Source organism: Myxocyprinus asiaticus, chromosome 46 (assembly GCF_019703515.2).
Source record: "Myxocyprinus asiaticus isolate MX2 ecotype Aquarium Trade chromosome 46, UBuf_Myxa_2, whole genome shotgun sequence".
Taxonomy (NCBI): domain Eukaryota; kingdom Metazoa; phylum Chordata; class Actinopteri; order Cypriniformes; family Catostomidae; genus Myxocyprinus; species Myxocyprinus asiaticus.
Window position 1 is genome coordinate 27,582,940 of NC_059389.1, and position 19,318 is coordinate 27,602,257.

The following is a 19,318-nucleotide window of genomic DNA, read 5'->3' on the forward strand; positions in this document are numbered from 1 at the left end:
TCGATTACACTTCCTTTAGTGCCATCTAGTGCTCTGCGCATGCGTCAAGCACTAGGAAGTGTAATCGAGCTTGAAATCACGATCGTGCCTAGAGACTACAATGACAAGATTTACAGTGACAAAGGAGTTCTATTTTGGTCTGTTCTCACCCAAATCCAACTGGAGTGCTTCAGAAGACATTGATTAAACCACTGGAGCCTTATGGATTACTTTTATGCTGACTTTGCTTCATTTTTGGAGGTTTTGGAGTTCTGGTCAACATTCACGTGCATTGTGAGGACCTACAGAGCTGAGTTATTCTTCTAAAAATCTTAGTTTGTGAAGAAAGTCATACACATCCTGGATGGCATGAGGGTGAGTAAATGATGAGAGAATTTTCATTTTTTGGTGAACTATCCATTTAAATTGGTACACAGTGGCTACTCTAGTATTTAATCAAGGCAATGAATATATTTAGCATACTCAAGTTTAATTTAAACTGCCCACATGGTAACAAAAACTGTCACTAGTTTAATACAAAGCTAGTGTGAAAACTTTGAAAGCAATCATGTGAGTTGTGTAGAGTTATGGGAAGAGTTATTGGGATGAAAGACGAGCTTTGATTGGTCAGGTTTTGCCCACCTGTATGTGGCTGTTCTGGCAGGCCAGGTGCAGTGGCGTGACGCTCTGATTGTTGCGGACATTGATGTTGGCCCCATGGCGGGTGAGCAGAGACAGTAGTGCGGTGTGTCCGTGCAGCGCTGCCACATGGAGCGGAGTGAAACCGTCAGCACTGCTACTATTCACACCCAGACTATCTGGCTGTAGATGGGCTATCTTCTGAAAACATACACACACAATGGAAAAGATCGGCCAGGATATGTTTGAAACATTTGCTGTTTATGTTTCATGAAACAAGTAAACTCATAGAGGTTTGGAATGACATTAGGGTGAGTAAAAGATTGAACAATTTTTATTTTAAGGTGAACTATTCCTTTAAAGCAACATCAAATCACTACAGTCTATTTGAAACATTTATAATGTCCTAATATAAATGTCTTATGTGTGCGTGTATTCACACCTTTTGTGTAGGTTCACAGTTGGGACACTGACACAGTGGATGGCACAACTCTGTCTTAACTGGTACCTCAAATTCCTCCTCATCTGGCTCCTCATCCACCCATTCTAAAAGATAACGCACCTAAAACACAATTATATTGTGTCTACAAACAGATACTACTGCAATTATGTGCTGAAGTGTAATTGTGGTGTTGTAGTTACACATTGATATCTCCAGTTAAGTGAGCTCACCATCTCCACATCTCCATCAGCCACTGCTCTCAAAAGCTTCTCCACCTGTTCATCAAAATCAAGAGTGAGAAACCATTTATTTGTCCCAATGTTTCGTCAATACACTGGTGCATATATAAGTTATATATTTTTAGTAATGTATCACTTCTTTAAAAGTGAAGATTCAGTCATTGTTTACTCACCCCTGTCGTTATAACCCTATATGACTCTCTTTCTTTTTCTTAACACAAAGGGAGAAATTGTGAAAAACAAAATTGTGCTCAGTGATGTCATACAATTGCAGTTTATGGTGACCACCTCTTCAAGCTTCAAAAGGACACAGAAGTATAATTCAGAAGTCTAATAAATTATTCCAAGAGACTCATGATTGTTATAAAAGCATACGATAAGGTTTGGTGAGAAAACAAAATCGAATGTATTATTTAGTGAAACTGTGGACCGACTGTTGATCTCCTGTGCATGTTTATGATAGGGCATGAGAGCAACATTTCACGCAGCCCCCTCGCGACATTGGGACGTTCAAGCAAAAACTTGTTTTGTTTATCTAAAAACAGGTCCTCCGCAGCGATAGTGACAACAGAATACAACACAGCTGCACACAAAACAGAGAGCAGAACTAATTAAACATGTCTGAAGAGTTTGTAGTTGAAGAATTGATGCATTTCTATGCCCAGCCTTATTTTTTGGACAATTTTTTGGACCAGTGCCAGTTCATAGTGGATGGATACCCACGCAATGCTGAAAACAGAAAACAAGCGATCGATAGAATGTTGCGTCACTCGTCACGGCTGGTTAGAACAAAAACTCTGATTACCATAGAAAATATGCTTTTTATTGTGTGTCGTTTACCGTCAGGTTAGGACACAGTGTGACTGTGGCTGCCTGTAGCCACCTCTATGTTTCTGTTTGATTTCAGAGTACTCCGTTCTAAAAAATAAGGCCGGGCATAGCAATGCACCAATTCTTCAACTACAAACTCTTCAGACATGATTAGTAAGTTCTGTTCTCTGTTTTGTGTGCAGCTGTATTGTGTTCTGTTGTCACTATCAATGTGGAGGACCTGTTTTTATATAAACAAACAAGTTTTGAACGCCCCAATGTCGCGAGGGCGCTGCGTGAACTGTTGCTCTCGTGCCCTATCATAAACGTGCACAGGAGCTCAACGGTCGGTCACAGTTTCACTAAATAATGCATTCGATTTCGATTTGTTTCTCAGCAAACGTTCATAACAATTATGAGTCTCATGAAATAATTTATTAGATTGCTGAATTATACTTTTGCATTCTTTTGAAGCTTGAAGGGGTGATCACCATAAACTGCCAATGTAAGACATCACTGAGCACAATATTTTTTATAATGTCTGTGTTAAGAAAAAGAAAGAAAGTCATACAGGGTTCTAACAACACAGGGGTGAGTAAACAATGACTGAATTTTCATTTTTGGGTCAACTAATCCTTTAACAATTTTACATTAAGGGATTTTTTTTTTTCTTCACTTAGTTATTGTTAAAGCTAATAAGTGTACGTTTTCCAGTGTTAATATGTTAAAAAGTTCTGTTTGGTGATGCTAATGGTGGAGAAATGACACAAACAAGCTTTAATGGCTTCAAAAGCTATCTGGATATTTTAATGTATTTTTGACATAAGTGTATGAAATAAAGCAATAAATGTCATTATGGTTAATCCTAAATCAGGGTTCCCGGAGCTCTGCGTCAATGAATTTCCATAACTTTTCCAATTGTTCATGACTACTGGATTGGGATATTAACAAAACAAAATGAAATATTACAAAAATGTTACAGGATCAGGACATGTCACAGCTTATACTGAAACCTGCATCACCCATATGAGCATCACAACTCCAACAAGTTAAAAGCACATACTGATTTACCAGGGCATCAATGTAAGGTTTTTATTGCGTGTTCATGTATTATTTTTATTTTATTTCATTTGTCATGCATTTTATTTTAGTTGTTTTAGTTACTTTAAAATTCTGTAACACCGCTATTTTCCCTACAAGGATGAATAAGGTCTTATTTAATTTCATATTTTCTTGTAACATGAGACGGGTAGTACTATGATTAGTCCAGTAGAGGCCGCTGTCTGTACCTCTTTGTGTCGTGAGCGTTCAGTCTCTGGCAGCCTACTCTCCACACTCACTGATGAGTTGCTGGACACAGATGAACGTCTGCTGCTGCAGTCAGACACCTGTGGAGAACGGCTTGGAGACTGAAAAAAGACACATACTTAGGAGAGTTTGGGTTTTTTTTTTTTGTTGCTCAAGAAATTTCGCCACACATCATGTCGCAACTGATGAACCCACTTGAACGAGTCACAAAATGTCTTGAGCAACACAGAAACATATCCTATTGAAATTATTTCAGTCATGAAACTACATGGAGCAAGCTGATAGGCTTTTTCGACATGGGATCTGTTAAGCCAGTCGGTTCGCATGGTGCAGCTGATAGGTCCTTTGATGTGTAATCTGTAGGCTTGGGATTGTTGCCGTTTTCATGTAGTGATAATCGAAAATTTGAAACACTTATTTTCTATGAAGGTACGTACACATACACCACGGGCTCTCTGTCTCCAGAGGCTGTTAAAAATTCTGCAGCGCCACGGAGCTCAACTTGCATAATTTTCAATTAAATTCGACCCAAATCATTATCAAAGGACATAGATTATTTACTCTAGTCATTACTTGATGACATATTGTGTATAAGCATCTTTCATATAGCCTACACAATGTATTTTCAGTTTCAAGTATGCCTTTTTGTGGTTTGACAGCTTGAATAAAAGTCCAATTCAATGCTACAAACAGAGAAATTGCATAATAAATGTTGCCATTTCTAATTGTTCAGTTTGCGCGTTACACCAGTTTCATACACTAACCTGCAAACTCATCAACGTCACTTTGTTCATTCTTGTAGTACAAAAACCTTCGTAACTTTGGACTGCCATCAGCTCGTAATGTGTGTGATATCTGCCTCATAATGTGTGTGATACCTGGCTTTAGTAAATGTTATGTCGCCCCCTTGTGGTCTCCCAAAGCTACTACGTCAGACTACATTGAATGGAATACAAATGGCAGTGAACTGAAAGCACACAAATTAGGCTTCTAATTTAAAATTCGGCTGATGTTAATAAATCGATGCCTGAAAAATGTAACGATAAAATAACGTTCCAATCAATAATTGATATATCAATATTTTATGACATCCCAAGTAATCTGTTAGCCAATCAACTTTCATAATCTCTTTTTGTCTAACATTTAAATTTCCTCAGTTGTTTGCAGGTAAACTGGTTTCACTGCAGCATTCAACAAGTTTTTTTTTTTTTTTTTTACTTCTAAAACCCTTCTCCTCCTCACCACTTGTCTAGATCTGGTCAAGGGGATTTTGTGCATGTCTAATTGTGCAGTAGCAGCATGTCTTTGTATGTCCAATAGTAGTATTTGCACTAGCTCTCCAGCAACAGCGTAAGCAGATCAAGTTCGCGAAGACCAAACCTATCAATTTGTCATATCCATTATAACACCCTAAATTTATTCAGAGAGTTGTCATGACTGAACTAGAATAAACTGTACTAAACATTCAAAAAAATAAGTGTCCAATTTCAAACTCACCTCAAATCCATTTTCCCTTTTACTGGAGTCATTGTGGCTGCGTTCCAGTAACAACAAGATCTACAACATGAACAAATTCATATTTACTACCGATTATCCTGAATCTGATGAGCATAACGGTGAATCTGGGACTGCACTCAGTTACTTAATTTGAGAGAGACTGAACCTTGATGAATTCACAGATAGCTTACTGCATTAGACAGTCCTTGCAGATCCTCATTTGCCGTCAGATTTCTTGGCACAATTGGATTAAACCTGCACAACCAATTTTAGTTCCAAGCTCTGTGATTGTTTCATGCTTAACATTCAAACCAATCTCAGGCTCCTTTATTCTTTTTGCTCCACTGACAGAAGTCAGTGTGTGACAGTGGCATTTTTACTGTCAAAATTAACACATGTACAGTATGCAATTAATTAAATATGATAAACACAAAATTTAATCATTACTGAAGCTCAACAAGTGTAATATGACCCATGAGTTAAAAGCCATCATTCATAGAAATGACAGCAGAGGACTTTGCACAGTCCAGCACCATTTTTTATACAAGATAAATCCATAAAGTGTGGGAAAAGTTGTTTTATTATTGAATCCTTGCTGGTTTCATTTCTGCATCTGCATTTATAAAAATATAGAATCTGTTGTTTCTTATTTTGTGTGAGTTAGTAAAGAGCACGGTTGCATAAATCTACATTATCCACATAAATTGCTGAATCTTATAAAATATATAAGGCCATTCTTTTGTTATTATTTCTTGGAACTGAATGTGTTTATTTGACAATTTAACAACAAAACTATTATGCGTTTAATCGCTATTACAATTTTAATCGATTTACAGCACCATTTGTTTTAAATTAGTATTAATATTGAAAAATACATAATTTGGAAGCTTTAATCAGATCAGATAACTGAAATGTGTTTTGCACTTGAATTGTTTAAAGAAAATAGTAATATTTTAAATTTAAGTGTGTAATTTCCGAGCTTGTGCTCAAAAAGGAAACTAGATGTTTAGGGGCAAGAGGCTTTTGTTGTAGAGGATATTTCATGTAAATTCACTTATGTAAAGACTGGTGGGGTACAGTAGGCCTACTGACCTTAGAGTTGAGGGCGCAGTGCAGTGGGGTCTCCTTGGCTTTGTTCTGGATGAGGGTTGATGCTCCGTTCTCCAGCAGCACCTCGATGATGCCCTCATAACCCCACCGGGCGGCAATGTGGAGCGGTGTGTCACCCTTATCATTCTGTACATTCAGCCTGCATGAGTGCAGGTCAAAATACACCAGACCCTTCACACACTGACACACATAAACAGACATTTTTATCAAAAATTAAATGACTAATTTTTCAAATTTTTTTTTTTTTTGTGCATTTCTATCCATATATCAAAATAGAGATCGGCCAATATTTATATCTTTCTACTTTATCAGTTAACATTTTTTAAATATCGGGTTGACCAATAAATGTTGCCATCTGGTGTGTCTGTAAAGAAGAGTACCATTAAACTACTGTTTTCTACAGGAAACACTGGTGTTCCCAGTTAAGTAATTTAATGGTCATGTTAATAATATTACATAATTTACTTTACAGCCATTCAGGCTCAAGTGAGATTTGTTCAAGAAATGCTTGACGTGTAACATTTTAATTTTAACAGTAAGCCTCACGTGAACGGAAAATGAACTCGCTTTCTTGTAACATGAGATGGGTAGTAGGCATACGTGGTGGAAATCAAATTGTGAAAAGTCTTCAAATCTAAATCCAAAATTCTTTAAATTTAAAGTTATTTTAATTAAGTGAAGAGCACTGGACCAGTGCGTGATGCCATTAAAACAGGTTAACTTAATTCTTTGGAACCTGTGCGCAATATTAGCTGGATATTAGCGTACCAATAGTTTTTCAATTTTCAAGAGCCACCGTGGATTGGACTTGTTGGTCCTGCACATTCCACAGATGCTCAATCGGATTGTGATCCTGAGAATTTGGAGGCCAGGGCAACACCATGAACTCTTCATCATGTTCCTCAAACCATTCCCGAACAATGTGTGCAATGTGTCAGGGCGCATTATCCTGCTGAATGAGGCCACTGCCATCAGGGAATACCATTACTATGAAGGGGTGAATCTGGTCTGCAACAATGTTTAGGTAGGTGGTATGTGTCAAATTGATGTCCACATGAATGGCCAGACCCAGGGTTTCTCAGCAGAGCATTGCTCAGTGCATCACACTCCCTCCACCAGCTTGTCGTCTTCCCACAGTACATCCCCAGGTAAATGGTGCACATGTACACGGCCATCCATGTGATATAAAAGGAAATGGGACTCATCGGACCAGTCAAATTTCTTCCACTGTTCCAAGGTCCAGTTCTGACGCTCGCATGCTCATTATATGTGCTTTCGACGATGGACAAGGGCACTATAACCAGTCTGTGGCTATGCAGCCCCATACACAGCAGGGTGCGATGCACTGTGTGTTGTGACACATTCCTCCCATAACCATTACTTTATGTGACCACAGAAGACCTTCTGTCAGTTCGGAACAGATGGGATAGCCTTTGTTGCCCTCACGCATCGATGAGCCTTGGGCGCCCAACACCCTTTGTGGTTTGTCCCTCCTCAGACCACTGTTGGTAGTCCGAGGAGTACTCATCACTGCTGACCACAAACACCCCAGAAGCCTTGCTGTTTCAGAGATGCTCTGTTCCAGTCGTCTCGCCATAAAAATTTGGCCCTTGTTGCCCATTTCTCCACCAATCAAACACGTTGACTACAAGAACTGATTGTTCGCTTACCATCTAATCTACCCAGACCTTGTTAGGAGATGATCAACGTTATTCACGTCACCTGCGAGTGGTCATAATGTTTTGGCTCATCGGTATATGCTATCATTCATATGACTTTTATTATTAAAATATTCAGAGGCTAATGCATGTCATTAGGGGTCAAGCCCTGAAAGGGCGAAGACACCTATTGTAAATGTTAGTGTTCTTATTATTCTTTTTTTCTGCCATGGGAGTCTATGGCAGCCCGTAGAACCGTTCGGAGGAAAGTTATGAAATTTTGCACACAGCTAGAGGACAGTCTGAACTGACACAACAGCAAATTTGGAGTCTGTATCTCAAACCCTTTAGCGCCACCAACAGGTCAAAGTTTCACTCATGTTTATGCTAATAACTTTTGAACTTTAAGTCCTAGAGACAAAATTATTTTGTCCCCTGATTCCTGAGCTCACGCTGTCGAATGCATACATTGGTTTCAATTTCTGCCCGACTAGATTTTCCGCCATTTTGAATTTGAAGGAAACATGTTTTTTCGCTACTCCTCCTACAATTTTTGTACGATTTCCACCAAAATAGTTTTGAAGCGATCGTGTGATAGAGCTACACAAAAGTTATCAATTTTTTTTCTATGTTTGAAAGCGTTCATGAGAAATGGCTTCACGAAATTGACGGTGAGCATGCCAAAATGGACTTCATGCTGTATCTCCGCAAAACTTGGTATGTGTCATCGCCATCATGCCTTGAGGTCACCTGCAGCGTTTCGCCACACTGCCACCTACTGGTCAGGAGATAGCAAAAACGGCTATTTTGGCTTATAACTCTTGAACGCTTCGGCCAAAAATTACAAAACTGGTCTCTTTAGATTCAGTGAAACATTCAGAGTCAAACGATACCCAATTTTCCCATGTCGACCATTTTGGGCGTCGGACATTTTGAATTTTGTTGCAAAATGCTGTATTTTATGAACGCATTGTTGTATCGTTACAAAACTTTGTATGTGTCATCAGGACCATGCCCTGAAGGTGTCTGAGAAGTTTGGGTCTGGCGCCACCTAGTGGTGGAAAAATGATTTTTTTTAACTTTGTGAGCTTATAACTTTTAGTGGCGTTGGTCTATTTTCACAGGACTGGTCTCATTAAGTTCGGGAGGACTTATTTACCATATTTACCAACTATACCGTATTTGCTATGGTTCACCTTATGGCCTGTTGCCACTTCGAAAATAGTTCCGAAACTACTTTAGCGAATTGCTTCAAAGCCATTCGTCCGATTGGAACGAAACCACAAAAATAAGAAGCATTAATAGTAAATTTATAAGGATTAATGAGAACATGGCAAAATTTTGCTCGGAAATGCCAAAAACAGGCCGATGAATTTTAAAAGTGGTCTCTGCTTTTACGTAAATTGATATAAATCTTAAGTGAAATGAGATATTTTCACCAAATTTGACACACTTATATAAGGGCTCAACCTGAGAACACACACAAAAGTTGTGGGGTTTGGCCATTTGGTGGTGCTATAACAGGGAACAATATGAAAGTGGCTCTAAATATAGAAACATTGGTCCGATTAATTTCAAAATTTGCATGCAGTGTCTTTGCATTCAGTGTCTTTGTGGGAGCTGCCATCATTGATCATGAGGACAGGTGCATATATTGAGAAACATGGCAGCCATTGGCCAGTCATCAACAAATTTGACATTGAGCACACCAAAATGGACTTGAGGCTGTATGTTTGCATTTTTGTGAGACTGGTCTTGTTAGATTGTGTGGGTCATGCAGAGAACAATGATACCATGGTTGGCCATAATTTGATTTTATGTAAATGTTTTGTTGTTGCTATTACTCCTATAACATTTGTCCAATCAAAATGAAATTGAAATCTGCTGATTATTTGCAGACCATGTCTGAAAATATTAGCAAATAGATTTGTGTTGTTTAGAATTGTTTCACAAACAAATTTGAAAGTACCAAATTTATAAAAAAAAAAAAAAAAAAAAAAAAATACCAAAGAGGAATTAAGGCTGTTGCATTTGCTTAGTAAAATGAAAATATTTTAGGCCTGGGGGGTCACTGTGAATTCTGGATGACCTGTAGTAAACAATGGCTAAATGTGCTTGCTTGAAATATTTCAATCAATTAGACAAATTGTTTTAAATTAAGTTAGTGTCATGGAAATAATCAAAACTTTTTTTCTTTTAATTGGATTAAACTAAATATTGCATAGATGTCTATAAATGTATTGCATATAACTCTATGGATGTAAAAACTGACTTTTCCAAAGTCAGTTTTTACAAAGTGCTTGAGAATACACAAAACAATGTATAGTGTGCAATGTTGCACTTAACACCCACTGCACAACCTTGAGTAAACACTCTTTATCAATGTACTAATAGCCAAAAGAGCAAGCACTTTTATTCTGCCTATGACAGAGATTTTAATGTGCAACTAGTACATGCAAATAGAACAGTAGTGTATCTTGAGAAACATGGCCATAGATGTTTGTTTTTTTATCTTTAACTCCTACAGCATTCATCAGAATTCTAACTTAAAATGTGTCACGATGCTTTCGCTGCTAATGCTGCCGATAATTGGCTTGGCCGGTATTGCTGCTTGCAGCTACATTGTTTTTATTGTTGTTGTATGATTATTTAGTTACCATTTTGTGAAAAGGCATAAATAAAACAATATTGTTTTATTGAATAATATTAAAATCAATATTGGTCAATCTCTACCATAGAATACAGATAAATTGACATATACTGATTGCCTTACATCCTCATGTCCATACATGCAGGCCAAGTGTAGTGGGGTGTTCCCATTGTTATCCTGAGCATCTGTGTTCGCCTTATAATGCAACAGCAGCAGCTACACCAGCAAACAGTAGGATTAAACAAAAAAGGAAAGACAATCAAAAGAATCATGTAGTTTTGGCAAATCTGTTTGGCTCGACTGCATGACAACATAGTTAGAAGAACTATCAGAGGTTATTGGGTTATTACCAGTAACAAGCATTACACCTAACATACAGTATGTCATAACTATGTTAAAACAAATGAATCAGTATTATCTTTATGCTGGAACAGAAATTGGGTAAATAAAGCTGGACAAAATTCTGACCGTGACCCCCTGGTAGCCCTTCTGGCAGGAAAGGTGTAGTGGTGTGAGTGCATGATAATCAGTGGCATTCACCACAGCTCCCTTTGACACCAGCAAATCAATCAGCCGAGACTGACCTGAGTACCAAAATAATAAGCGTACAATGGAGAACAGGGTCCAGATGTTAATTTGTTTACTGACCATTTTTGAAAGTTAAAAATCCATGAAGTAATGGCAAAAATGGCAAAACTAGCATGTTAAAATAGTACAAGTGTTTCAACAGAACTATCTAGTTGTAAATTAGGCTCACCACAAATAGCAACAAAATGTAGAGGAGTGTAGCCTCTGTCATCCCGAGAGAATGGAGTGACTATCGAAGGGTCGTTTAATCTTCTGCATAACACAAAAGACAAACAACAACCTCTTAAGACATACTGAGAAAAATCTAATAATTTCTAATTATATTTTATAATTAGGATATTTTCATATTATTTGTGTGTACCAAAAAACCTATAATGAATGAATCCCAATGAGACATACAGTTGTAATCAAGTTTGTAGATTATCTAGATTTCTGCAATAATGGAAAATTGAGAATCACCAGTTTTTTTCCCCATCTATTGTCTCTGCACTGGGCATCACAGGAAATGTAAGCCTAAACATAGTTCTAGCAGGAAGATATTGGGATTCATTCTATCAAGCATTTCATACAAATCACAACAGAGCCTCTGCTTTATAAGGCCGCTCAGGTGTTTCTCATTGTTGCTTACTTCTGTTGTTTTCACCCCCCTCCACCCCATCACCACAAGTTTAGGTCCCGTACTGGGCGGGGGTAAGCTCCGCTCCCCTGCCATCATTGCTTCTGGCAAGATCCGACGGTTCAAGCAAGTATCAGAGTGCTGAACCATAGGACGGGGCTTACGGCAAATGATATAAGTATTTCAACGTTCTTATTAATCCCAATAATCCTAAATCTTTTCTGATAGAACTGAAATTCACTGCTTTGAATCCTACCTCATTTGTAGATCCTTCAAGGTATTTTTGAGGGGATGGGTGTCTAAGTCACATTAGCTAATCACTGGGGTACCTCAAGGTTCAGTGATTGGCCCTCTTCTGTTCTCGATATGCACAACTTCACTGGTACTAATCATTCAGGCACATGACTTGTCCTACTGCTACACTAGTACACTACACTGTAGCTCTGCTGTTCCAACTTTACGATCCCACAACGTCTGCTCGAATCTCATCTTGCCTTGTTGACAATTCGTCAGGATGAAAGAACACCACCTCCAACTCAACCAGTCAAAGGAAGAGCTCCTTGCCATACCATCCAACCTGAAAATTCAACTCAACATCACACTTTAGCTAGGCTCGACAACATTACATCCAGGTGAGCAAGAAACATGTGGGTAGTGCTTGATGTCCAATAACTTCATAGACAGCATGGCTATGACTGTCCAGTCATGCAGATTTGAACTCTATAACATCAAGAAGATAAGATCCTTCCTTTCTGACCATGATGCATGGCTTCTTGTCCAGGCTTTTGTCATATCATGACTAGACTACTACAATGACATTGGCTGGCATACTGTATGCAATTAAACCCCAGCAAATGGTCCAACATTTACACGGCATGCCTAGTCTTCTATGAATCTAAGACGTCCCATGTCACCACTTGCTTTGTCATACATCACTAGCAAGCAGTGGTTATAATGGGAAAGGTATTGGTTTTAATGGAAACTATAATGGTCCCTGTGGGTCTCTAATGGTGAAGGTTGGCTTCTATTAGTGGAATGTTATGTCTATAGAATTCCCACATTTTAGACCAATGAAAGTCCATGACTTTTCCATGATCTTTCTAGTCATTTGGGATTGCTGGATATGGATTTTTAAAAATCAGTTTGATTCAGACCAATTCACTAATGAATCGTTCAAACCAATTTGTGTACCGTTTTGACTAATTCATTTGACAAAAAAAAAAAAAAAAAAAAAAAACATTAAATCCTAAGAGAATAAACATTGTTCCTACTTTACGTGATCTCTGGATGAATGTGGTGTTTGTTACTGTACTGTTCTGACCCTGAGATGTAGAGGTCACAGGTATCACAGGAGCAGAGAGGGTGACACATCTTCCTCCCTTCTTCCTCACTCTCAATTTTACTCAGCAAACGCTTCACCTCTGCCTCGTTCCCACTCACAATGTGCTGCCCAAACATACACACACACACTGTCAATTCATCATTCACCATATCAACACATTTAACACCACTATTGCATCCTCATAAATTAAGATATTTTGTGAACTTTGTTTGATAATTTCTCAGTGACCAACTGCATAATTTTCAGATCAACTGTGGATATGCTTGTGAAATAGTATTCACTTTTGATTTATTAAACACCAAAGAAGGAAGTGTCCAGAACAACTGAAATGAGTTTCAAAAACACCTAAATGCAGAGAATAAATAGTTTTGCTCACCTCAAACAGACAGTCTATAGGTGTAGCAGCATTCTGGGACAGCAGGTCCATCTTCTGTCTGAAGGACACTCTGTCTGGTGATCCCTGTGGACCAAAGCACACATTCTACAGTTTACACATGCAGCTGGGCAGTCAACACATTAAAACTTGTAAATCAGTGTTTAAGATTTTAGGTTGAAATTTATATGGAATATATGAAAACTTCCTCCTTAATATAAAAAGAGCATTTATTAAAACCAAGCTGCAAAAATGGCTCATTTGGAATTTGTGGAACTTATGATGACACAAGGACCTAATACATCTGCATTTGCAATGCCTATTTTTTGTTATTGCACCCTTGGTCCTGCCCACTGGTTCTCAGTCAGTCACACAGGTGAAGAGGAAAGAGATGGGGCCTGTCATGTTGTCATGGGAGATTCATCCAAAGTGGATTTACACAGGACACCTTCATGTGCCTGTCTGGATTTAAATGTTTTTCTACATAAACATGCACAGACAGACGTCTTTGACCGCTTGATAGATATCTCGGGCTGCTTTTAAAAGACGTGGTGTTAAGTTACAACTCTGAAGAGGAGAAGCTCTCTGTCATTCAGCTGCTGCCCTGCTGTTTTGAGCACCAACACATTATGGACGCTTTCTTTCACCCATCTGAGCTATTTTTAGTTGTTGGTACAATTCAAGCTTTGCAAAGGAACTGTTATTGAAGGATGGGGCAGTTAAAAACACTTGGACGCGATTGCAGAATACGTGAGTAAACAGTTTCATTAATGAATATCCGTTGACGTGACACAATGCAACGGCTTGAGATTGTCTACACTGGGTCCACTGACAACAACTTTCTAAACTGTTTATTTGTGTTGTTGGCAGTAGTAGTGCCAGCGTGTGCAGCGCAAAATGGAACAGGACATCAGTTTACTGTCAGCGCAACGCGATGCGCAACAACACAACGCGCCACAACACACCACGCCGCAACGGATGCTTCCTTGGTAGTCAACGTCATTGATTATAATGGGTTCTATTGCTTCTGATGTGACACAACTCCCACATCCGGTGCAGACAGGGTTTAATATATTCGGATGCAATGTGTTGAATGTGCATTATGTGTAAACCCAGACATTTAGTTTTATAATGTTTTGGTGCTTATTCAGTTTCTTCCAACTGAGTTTCATAAATGGCTCTATTCGAGGGGCTGCACGATGTTAGCCAATCAGAACAGTGGGTATTAATGTTGAAGTTTTAAGGAGGCGCTTATGTCAAAACCACGCGTTTCAGACAGAGATCCAGAGACAGGGTGAAAAATGATCACATATTACTAAATTATGACTGTTTTAATGCAAAAAAAACTTAACTAAAATTATCAGTGGACCTCAGGGAAGATAATAAAACTATATAAAAAGTTTAAGTTTGTCCACCATCTTTAAACACATTTTTGCCTTCACTAGTACATTTTAAATGGTCCTGCGGTGTAACAAATGAATTTCTAAATGTAAATATATTCCATGTAGTTGTTCAATTAATATGAGTCAGAAAAGCTGCATAATAATATTATTAATAATAACAATAATTATAATAATAAAGAATGGAATATTACGTCACACCGCAATACATGCCAACCTTTACATAAGCATTTTGCTATATGACGTGTGTGGAATGTGGTCAGCTCTCATGATCATAAAAGCATGTGACTCTCTCTAATACACTGGAGCACGGTAAGATTAAAACGTTTTCTCATGATCACATGGCTTTCCTGTAGCCAAATTACAGAGTTAAGTACAAGATAAGATTAAAAACATTTATACAGGCAGCATACAAAGAGATACACAAACAGACATGGAGACATATAACAACTACTAATATGAATATTTTCTACACTTATAGACTATTGCTGGCTTTACAAAACAGTTTCATTTCCAGTTTTGTCAGAAAGACATTATTATCTAAAAATATTAAAATATATTATTAAATAATACTTATGTGTGTGTGTTTATTTGCAGTATATATATATATATATATATATATATATATATATATATATATATATATATATATATAAACACACACACACACACACACAGTTGTGCTCAAAAGTTTGCATACCCTTGGAGAATTGGTAATATATGTACCATTTTTAAAGAAAACATGAGTGAGCAGGCAAAACACATTTCTTTTATTTCTTATGGGATTCATATTCAACTGTAGGTTATAACAGAATGGTACAATCATAAAACAAAACATGGCAACAAAGAAAAAAATGAAATGACCCCTGTTCAAAAGTCTGCATACCCTTAGTTCTTAATACTGTGTATTGCCCCCTTTAGCATCAATGACAGCGTGCAGTCTTTTGTAATAGTTGTCTATGAGGCCCCAAATTCTTGCAGGTGGTATAGCTGCCCATTCGTCTTGGCAAAATGCCTCCATGTCATGCAAAGTCTTTGGTCGTCTTGCATGAACCACACGTCTGAGATCTCCCCAGAGTGGCTCGATGATATTAAGGTCAGGAGACTGTGATGGCCACTCCAGAACCTTCACCTTTTTCTGCTGTAATCACTGGAGGGTCAACTTGGCCTTGTGCTTAGGGTCATGCTGGAAAGTCCAAGAGCGTTCCATGCGCAGCTTTCGTGCAGAAGAATGCAAATTGTCTGCCAGTATTTTCTGATAACATGCTGCATTCATCTTGCCATCAATTTTCACAAGATTCCGTACCTTTTGAGCTCGCACACCCCCAAAACATCAGAGAGCCACCACCATGCTTCACATTGGGGATGGTATTCTTTTCACTACAGGCCTTGTTGACCCCTCTCCAAACATAGTGCTTATGGTTGTGACCATAAAGCTCTATTTTGGTCTCGTCACTCTAAATTACAGTGTACCAGAAGCTGTGAGGTATGTCAAGGTGTTGTCGGGCATACTGTAAACGGGCTTTTTTGTGTCATTGGCGCAGTAAAGGCTTCTTTCTGGCAACTCGACCATGCAGCTCATTTTTGTTCAAGTATTGTCGTATTGTGCTCCTTGAAACAACCACACCGTCTTTTTCCAGAGCAGCCTGTATTTCTCCTGAGGTTACCTGTGGGTTTTTCTTTGTATCCCGAACAATTCTTCTGGTAGTTGTGGCTGAAATCTTTCTCGGTCTGCCTGACCTTGGCTTGGTATAAAGAGATCCCTGAATTTTCTACTTCTTAATAAGTGATTGAACAGTACTGACTGGCATTTTCAAGGCTTTGGATATCTTTTTATATCCTTTTCCATCTTTATAAAGTTCCATTACCTTGTTACGCAGGTCTTTTGACAGTTCTTTTCTGCTCCCCATGGCTCAGTATCTAGCCTGCTCAGTGCATCCACGTGAGAGCTAACAAACTCATTGACTATTTATACACAGACACTAATTACAATTTAAAAAGCCACAGAATTAAACTTAAATTGCCATTTAAACCTGTGTGTGTCACCTTGTGTGTCTATAACAAGGCCAAACATTCAAGGGTATGTGAACTTTTGATCAGGGCCATTTGGGTTATTTCTGTTATCATTATGATTTTAAAATGAGCCAAACAACTATGTGATAATAAATGGCTTCATATGATCACTATCCTTAAATAAAAGGCAGTTTTTGCATGTTTTTGCATGATCAGTCATATTTTCAAAATCAATGCCAAAATATTACAATTTCTGCCAGGGTATGCAAACTTTTGAGCACAACTGTATATATATATATATATATATATATATATATATATATATATATATAGAAAGATATTAAGCAGGTTACTTCAGCCAGAGCATTAATTCTTTAGTCCCCTTTAGCAATTCTGGGATTAAGTGCCCTGCGTAGCCTTAAATATCTGGGCTGGAAACTCAAAGGTTGTAGGTTCAAACTCTACAAAAGTTGATTGTGAATAATAACTTAAATTTGTGTCTGTTCATTGTCATTTTTGGGTGAACTATCCCTTTAACCCTCCAATGGTCTTGACAATCAAGTATCACTGCAGCACTTAACTGGTCCAACTGACCTGGCTCATTAATTAACAGCTAAATCAAAAGTCATAATTTGCAAATTTTCCCCCAACAATTGTTTTATCATGTAAAATAAAAATAAACATTAAATGATAAAAATGTTTTCAAACAGTTCTGGGCCCAGTTCTGTTTTGACACTGCATAGCTATTTTAAAGTTTTCTGGCATAATGCAGCTTTCATATAAGTCTTTATGTGACTTGAGTCAAATTGACCCACAAGTACTTCTTAGAAGCTTTTATTATAACTGTTTTATAAATACATGAAATGACAAATTTTAACATTGTCCGGTTCAAATCACCTCAGTGAAGGATGTCAAGTTTCACGCCAAAAAGCTGAAGTTGATGTAAATTTAGTTCAAAATCTAAAATCAGATCAACCAGTGGTCCACAGAGGGGTTTATCCCAGGTTGCTGCATTTTGATTTCACCAGTTCTCAGGTCATCATCACTACATGAAACTGAACTAGTAATTTTTCTGCAGGTTTATTAACTATTAAGCTCTAGCCAGAGTAGCTCTTACCAGTGGACTCTGGGTGAAGTCTGTCTGTCTGAAGTGCTCCACAGCGGCCTCAAATGAGGCAAGATAGTAACTCAGGTCAACCTCACTGGAGTTACAGAAGCGAAAATTCTTTATATAGCTCAGATTCGCCATCCTGAGGAGAAATTCAAAATATTAAGTATAGCCTACACTACATACCCATACGAAAGGGCCCATGAAATGGCTTGACAAGTGCAATTTTCTGTCCTGTGTTGACTTACACTACCGTTCAAAAGTTTGGGGGTCTCTTGCCTGAAAAGTTTCTCATGATCTTAAAAACTTTTGATCTGAAGGCGTACGCTTAAATGTTTGAAATTAGTTTTGTAGACAAAAATACAACTGTGCCAACATATTAATATATTTAATTACAAAACTAAAATTTTATAAAAAAAGTTTTTGAAATTGATGACTTGGACCAAATAATAAAGAAAAGCAGCCAATAAGTGCCCGACATAGATGGGAAATCCTTCAATACTGTTTAAAAAGCATCCCAGGGTGATACCTCAAGAAGTTGGTTGAGAAAATGCCAAGAGTACATTTCTGCAGCAAAGTGTGGCCACTTTGAAGATGCTAAAATATAACGTAGTTTTGATTTATTTTGGATTTTTTTGTCACAACATAATTCCCATAGTTCCATTTATTTTATTCCATAGTTGTGATTACTATCATTCTAAAATTTGAAAAAAAATAAAAAATAAAGAATGAGTAAGTGACCCTAAACTTTTGAACGGTAGTGTATTTCCTTTTGAAACATAGGACATACTAAAGGGCTCATCCCCTTTAAAAATAGCCGTAGCCTTAGATCACATCACAGCAATGAACCATGATTTGCTACATGCTATAGAGCGCAACAGTGTCTGCTAGGGCTAGGCGATATGATGATAAATATCGTGGCAATGATATAAAATGTCAATCAATAGAGATTTTGCTATATCGTGATATGCAAATATCCATATGCAGGGCATGTACATATCTATCAGTGGACAGGACTTCACATGAGACTGAGAGAATTGAAGAAACATGGGCAGGGTTTTTCCGGTATTAAAATTTCTGTAAAATTTGTCTAACCCTAACATTCATCTTGCGTTCGGCACTTCATAAGTGCTAAATATGCTTCTCATCTTCTCACGTGCATTTGTGTTTCACACGAGTGTCACGCGCACTATCCATACAGTCCTGTAGGCTCCCCGATATTTGTGCTCCAGTGACTTGCGCTACTCAATTTGGCTTCTCTCGATAATGCGATGCAGACCACAAAACTTACATGACCCATTTGAATTGTTTCAAATGTGAGTTTCATCAATCATCAATCTCAAAGGGCTAGAAAGCCCAACATTCTAACCACCACTGACAAGGAAAAAGGCTACAACACTATACCATGTACCAAAATAAAGGGGTTTAAAACTACACATCATCGCCCTTACTAAAATAATTTTAGGAAAATGGATGTGTTTGCCTACAGATATTCATTAGACATGTAACGATCCTCAAATTTCATGATACGATACGATGCATAGCC

At 37.9% G+C, this 19,318-nt stretch overlaps 1 protein-coding gene across 6 annotated transcripts in view; it reads right to left on the minus strand.

The window, feature by feature from the left end:
• The window catches only part of LOC127436281 (ankyrin repeat domain-containing protein 27-like), a 56,262-nt gene that overhangs the window by 6,451 nt on the left and 30,493 nt on the right, over positions 1–19,318 (minus strand). For 4 of the 6 annotated variants that reach the window (XM_051690346.1, XM_051690347.1, XM_051690343.1 and 1 more), the window contains 12 exons: positions 17,782–17,914; positions 13,255–13,338; positions 12,858–12,982; positions 11,090–11,172; positions 10,801–10,916; positions 10,456–10,548; positions 6,007–6,204; positions 4,915–4,974; positions 3,399–3,518; positions 1,291–1,335; positions 1,061–1,180; positions 622–819 (listed from right to left, as the gene is read on the minus strand). In XM_051690346.1, coding sequence (XP_051546306.1) covers positions 622–819; positions 1,061–1,180; positions 1,291–1,335; positions 3,399–3,518; positions 4,915–4,974; positions 6,007–6,204; positions 10,456–10,548; positions 10,801–10,916; positions 11,090–11,172; positions 12,858–12,982; positions 13,255–13,338; positions 17,782–17,914 — 1,375 coding nt within the window. The remainder of the gene's footprint in view (positions 1–621; positions 820–1,060; positions 1,181–1,290; positions 1,336–3,398; positions 3,519–4,914; positions 4,975–6,006; positions 6,205–10,455; positions 10,549–10,800; positions 10,917–11,089; positions 11,173–12,857; positions 12,983–13,254; positions 13,339–17,781; positions 17,915–19,318) is intronic. The other 2 variants (XM_051690344.1, XM_051690345.1) reach the window with 2 other exon arrangements.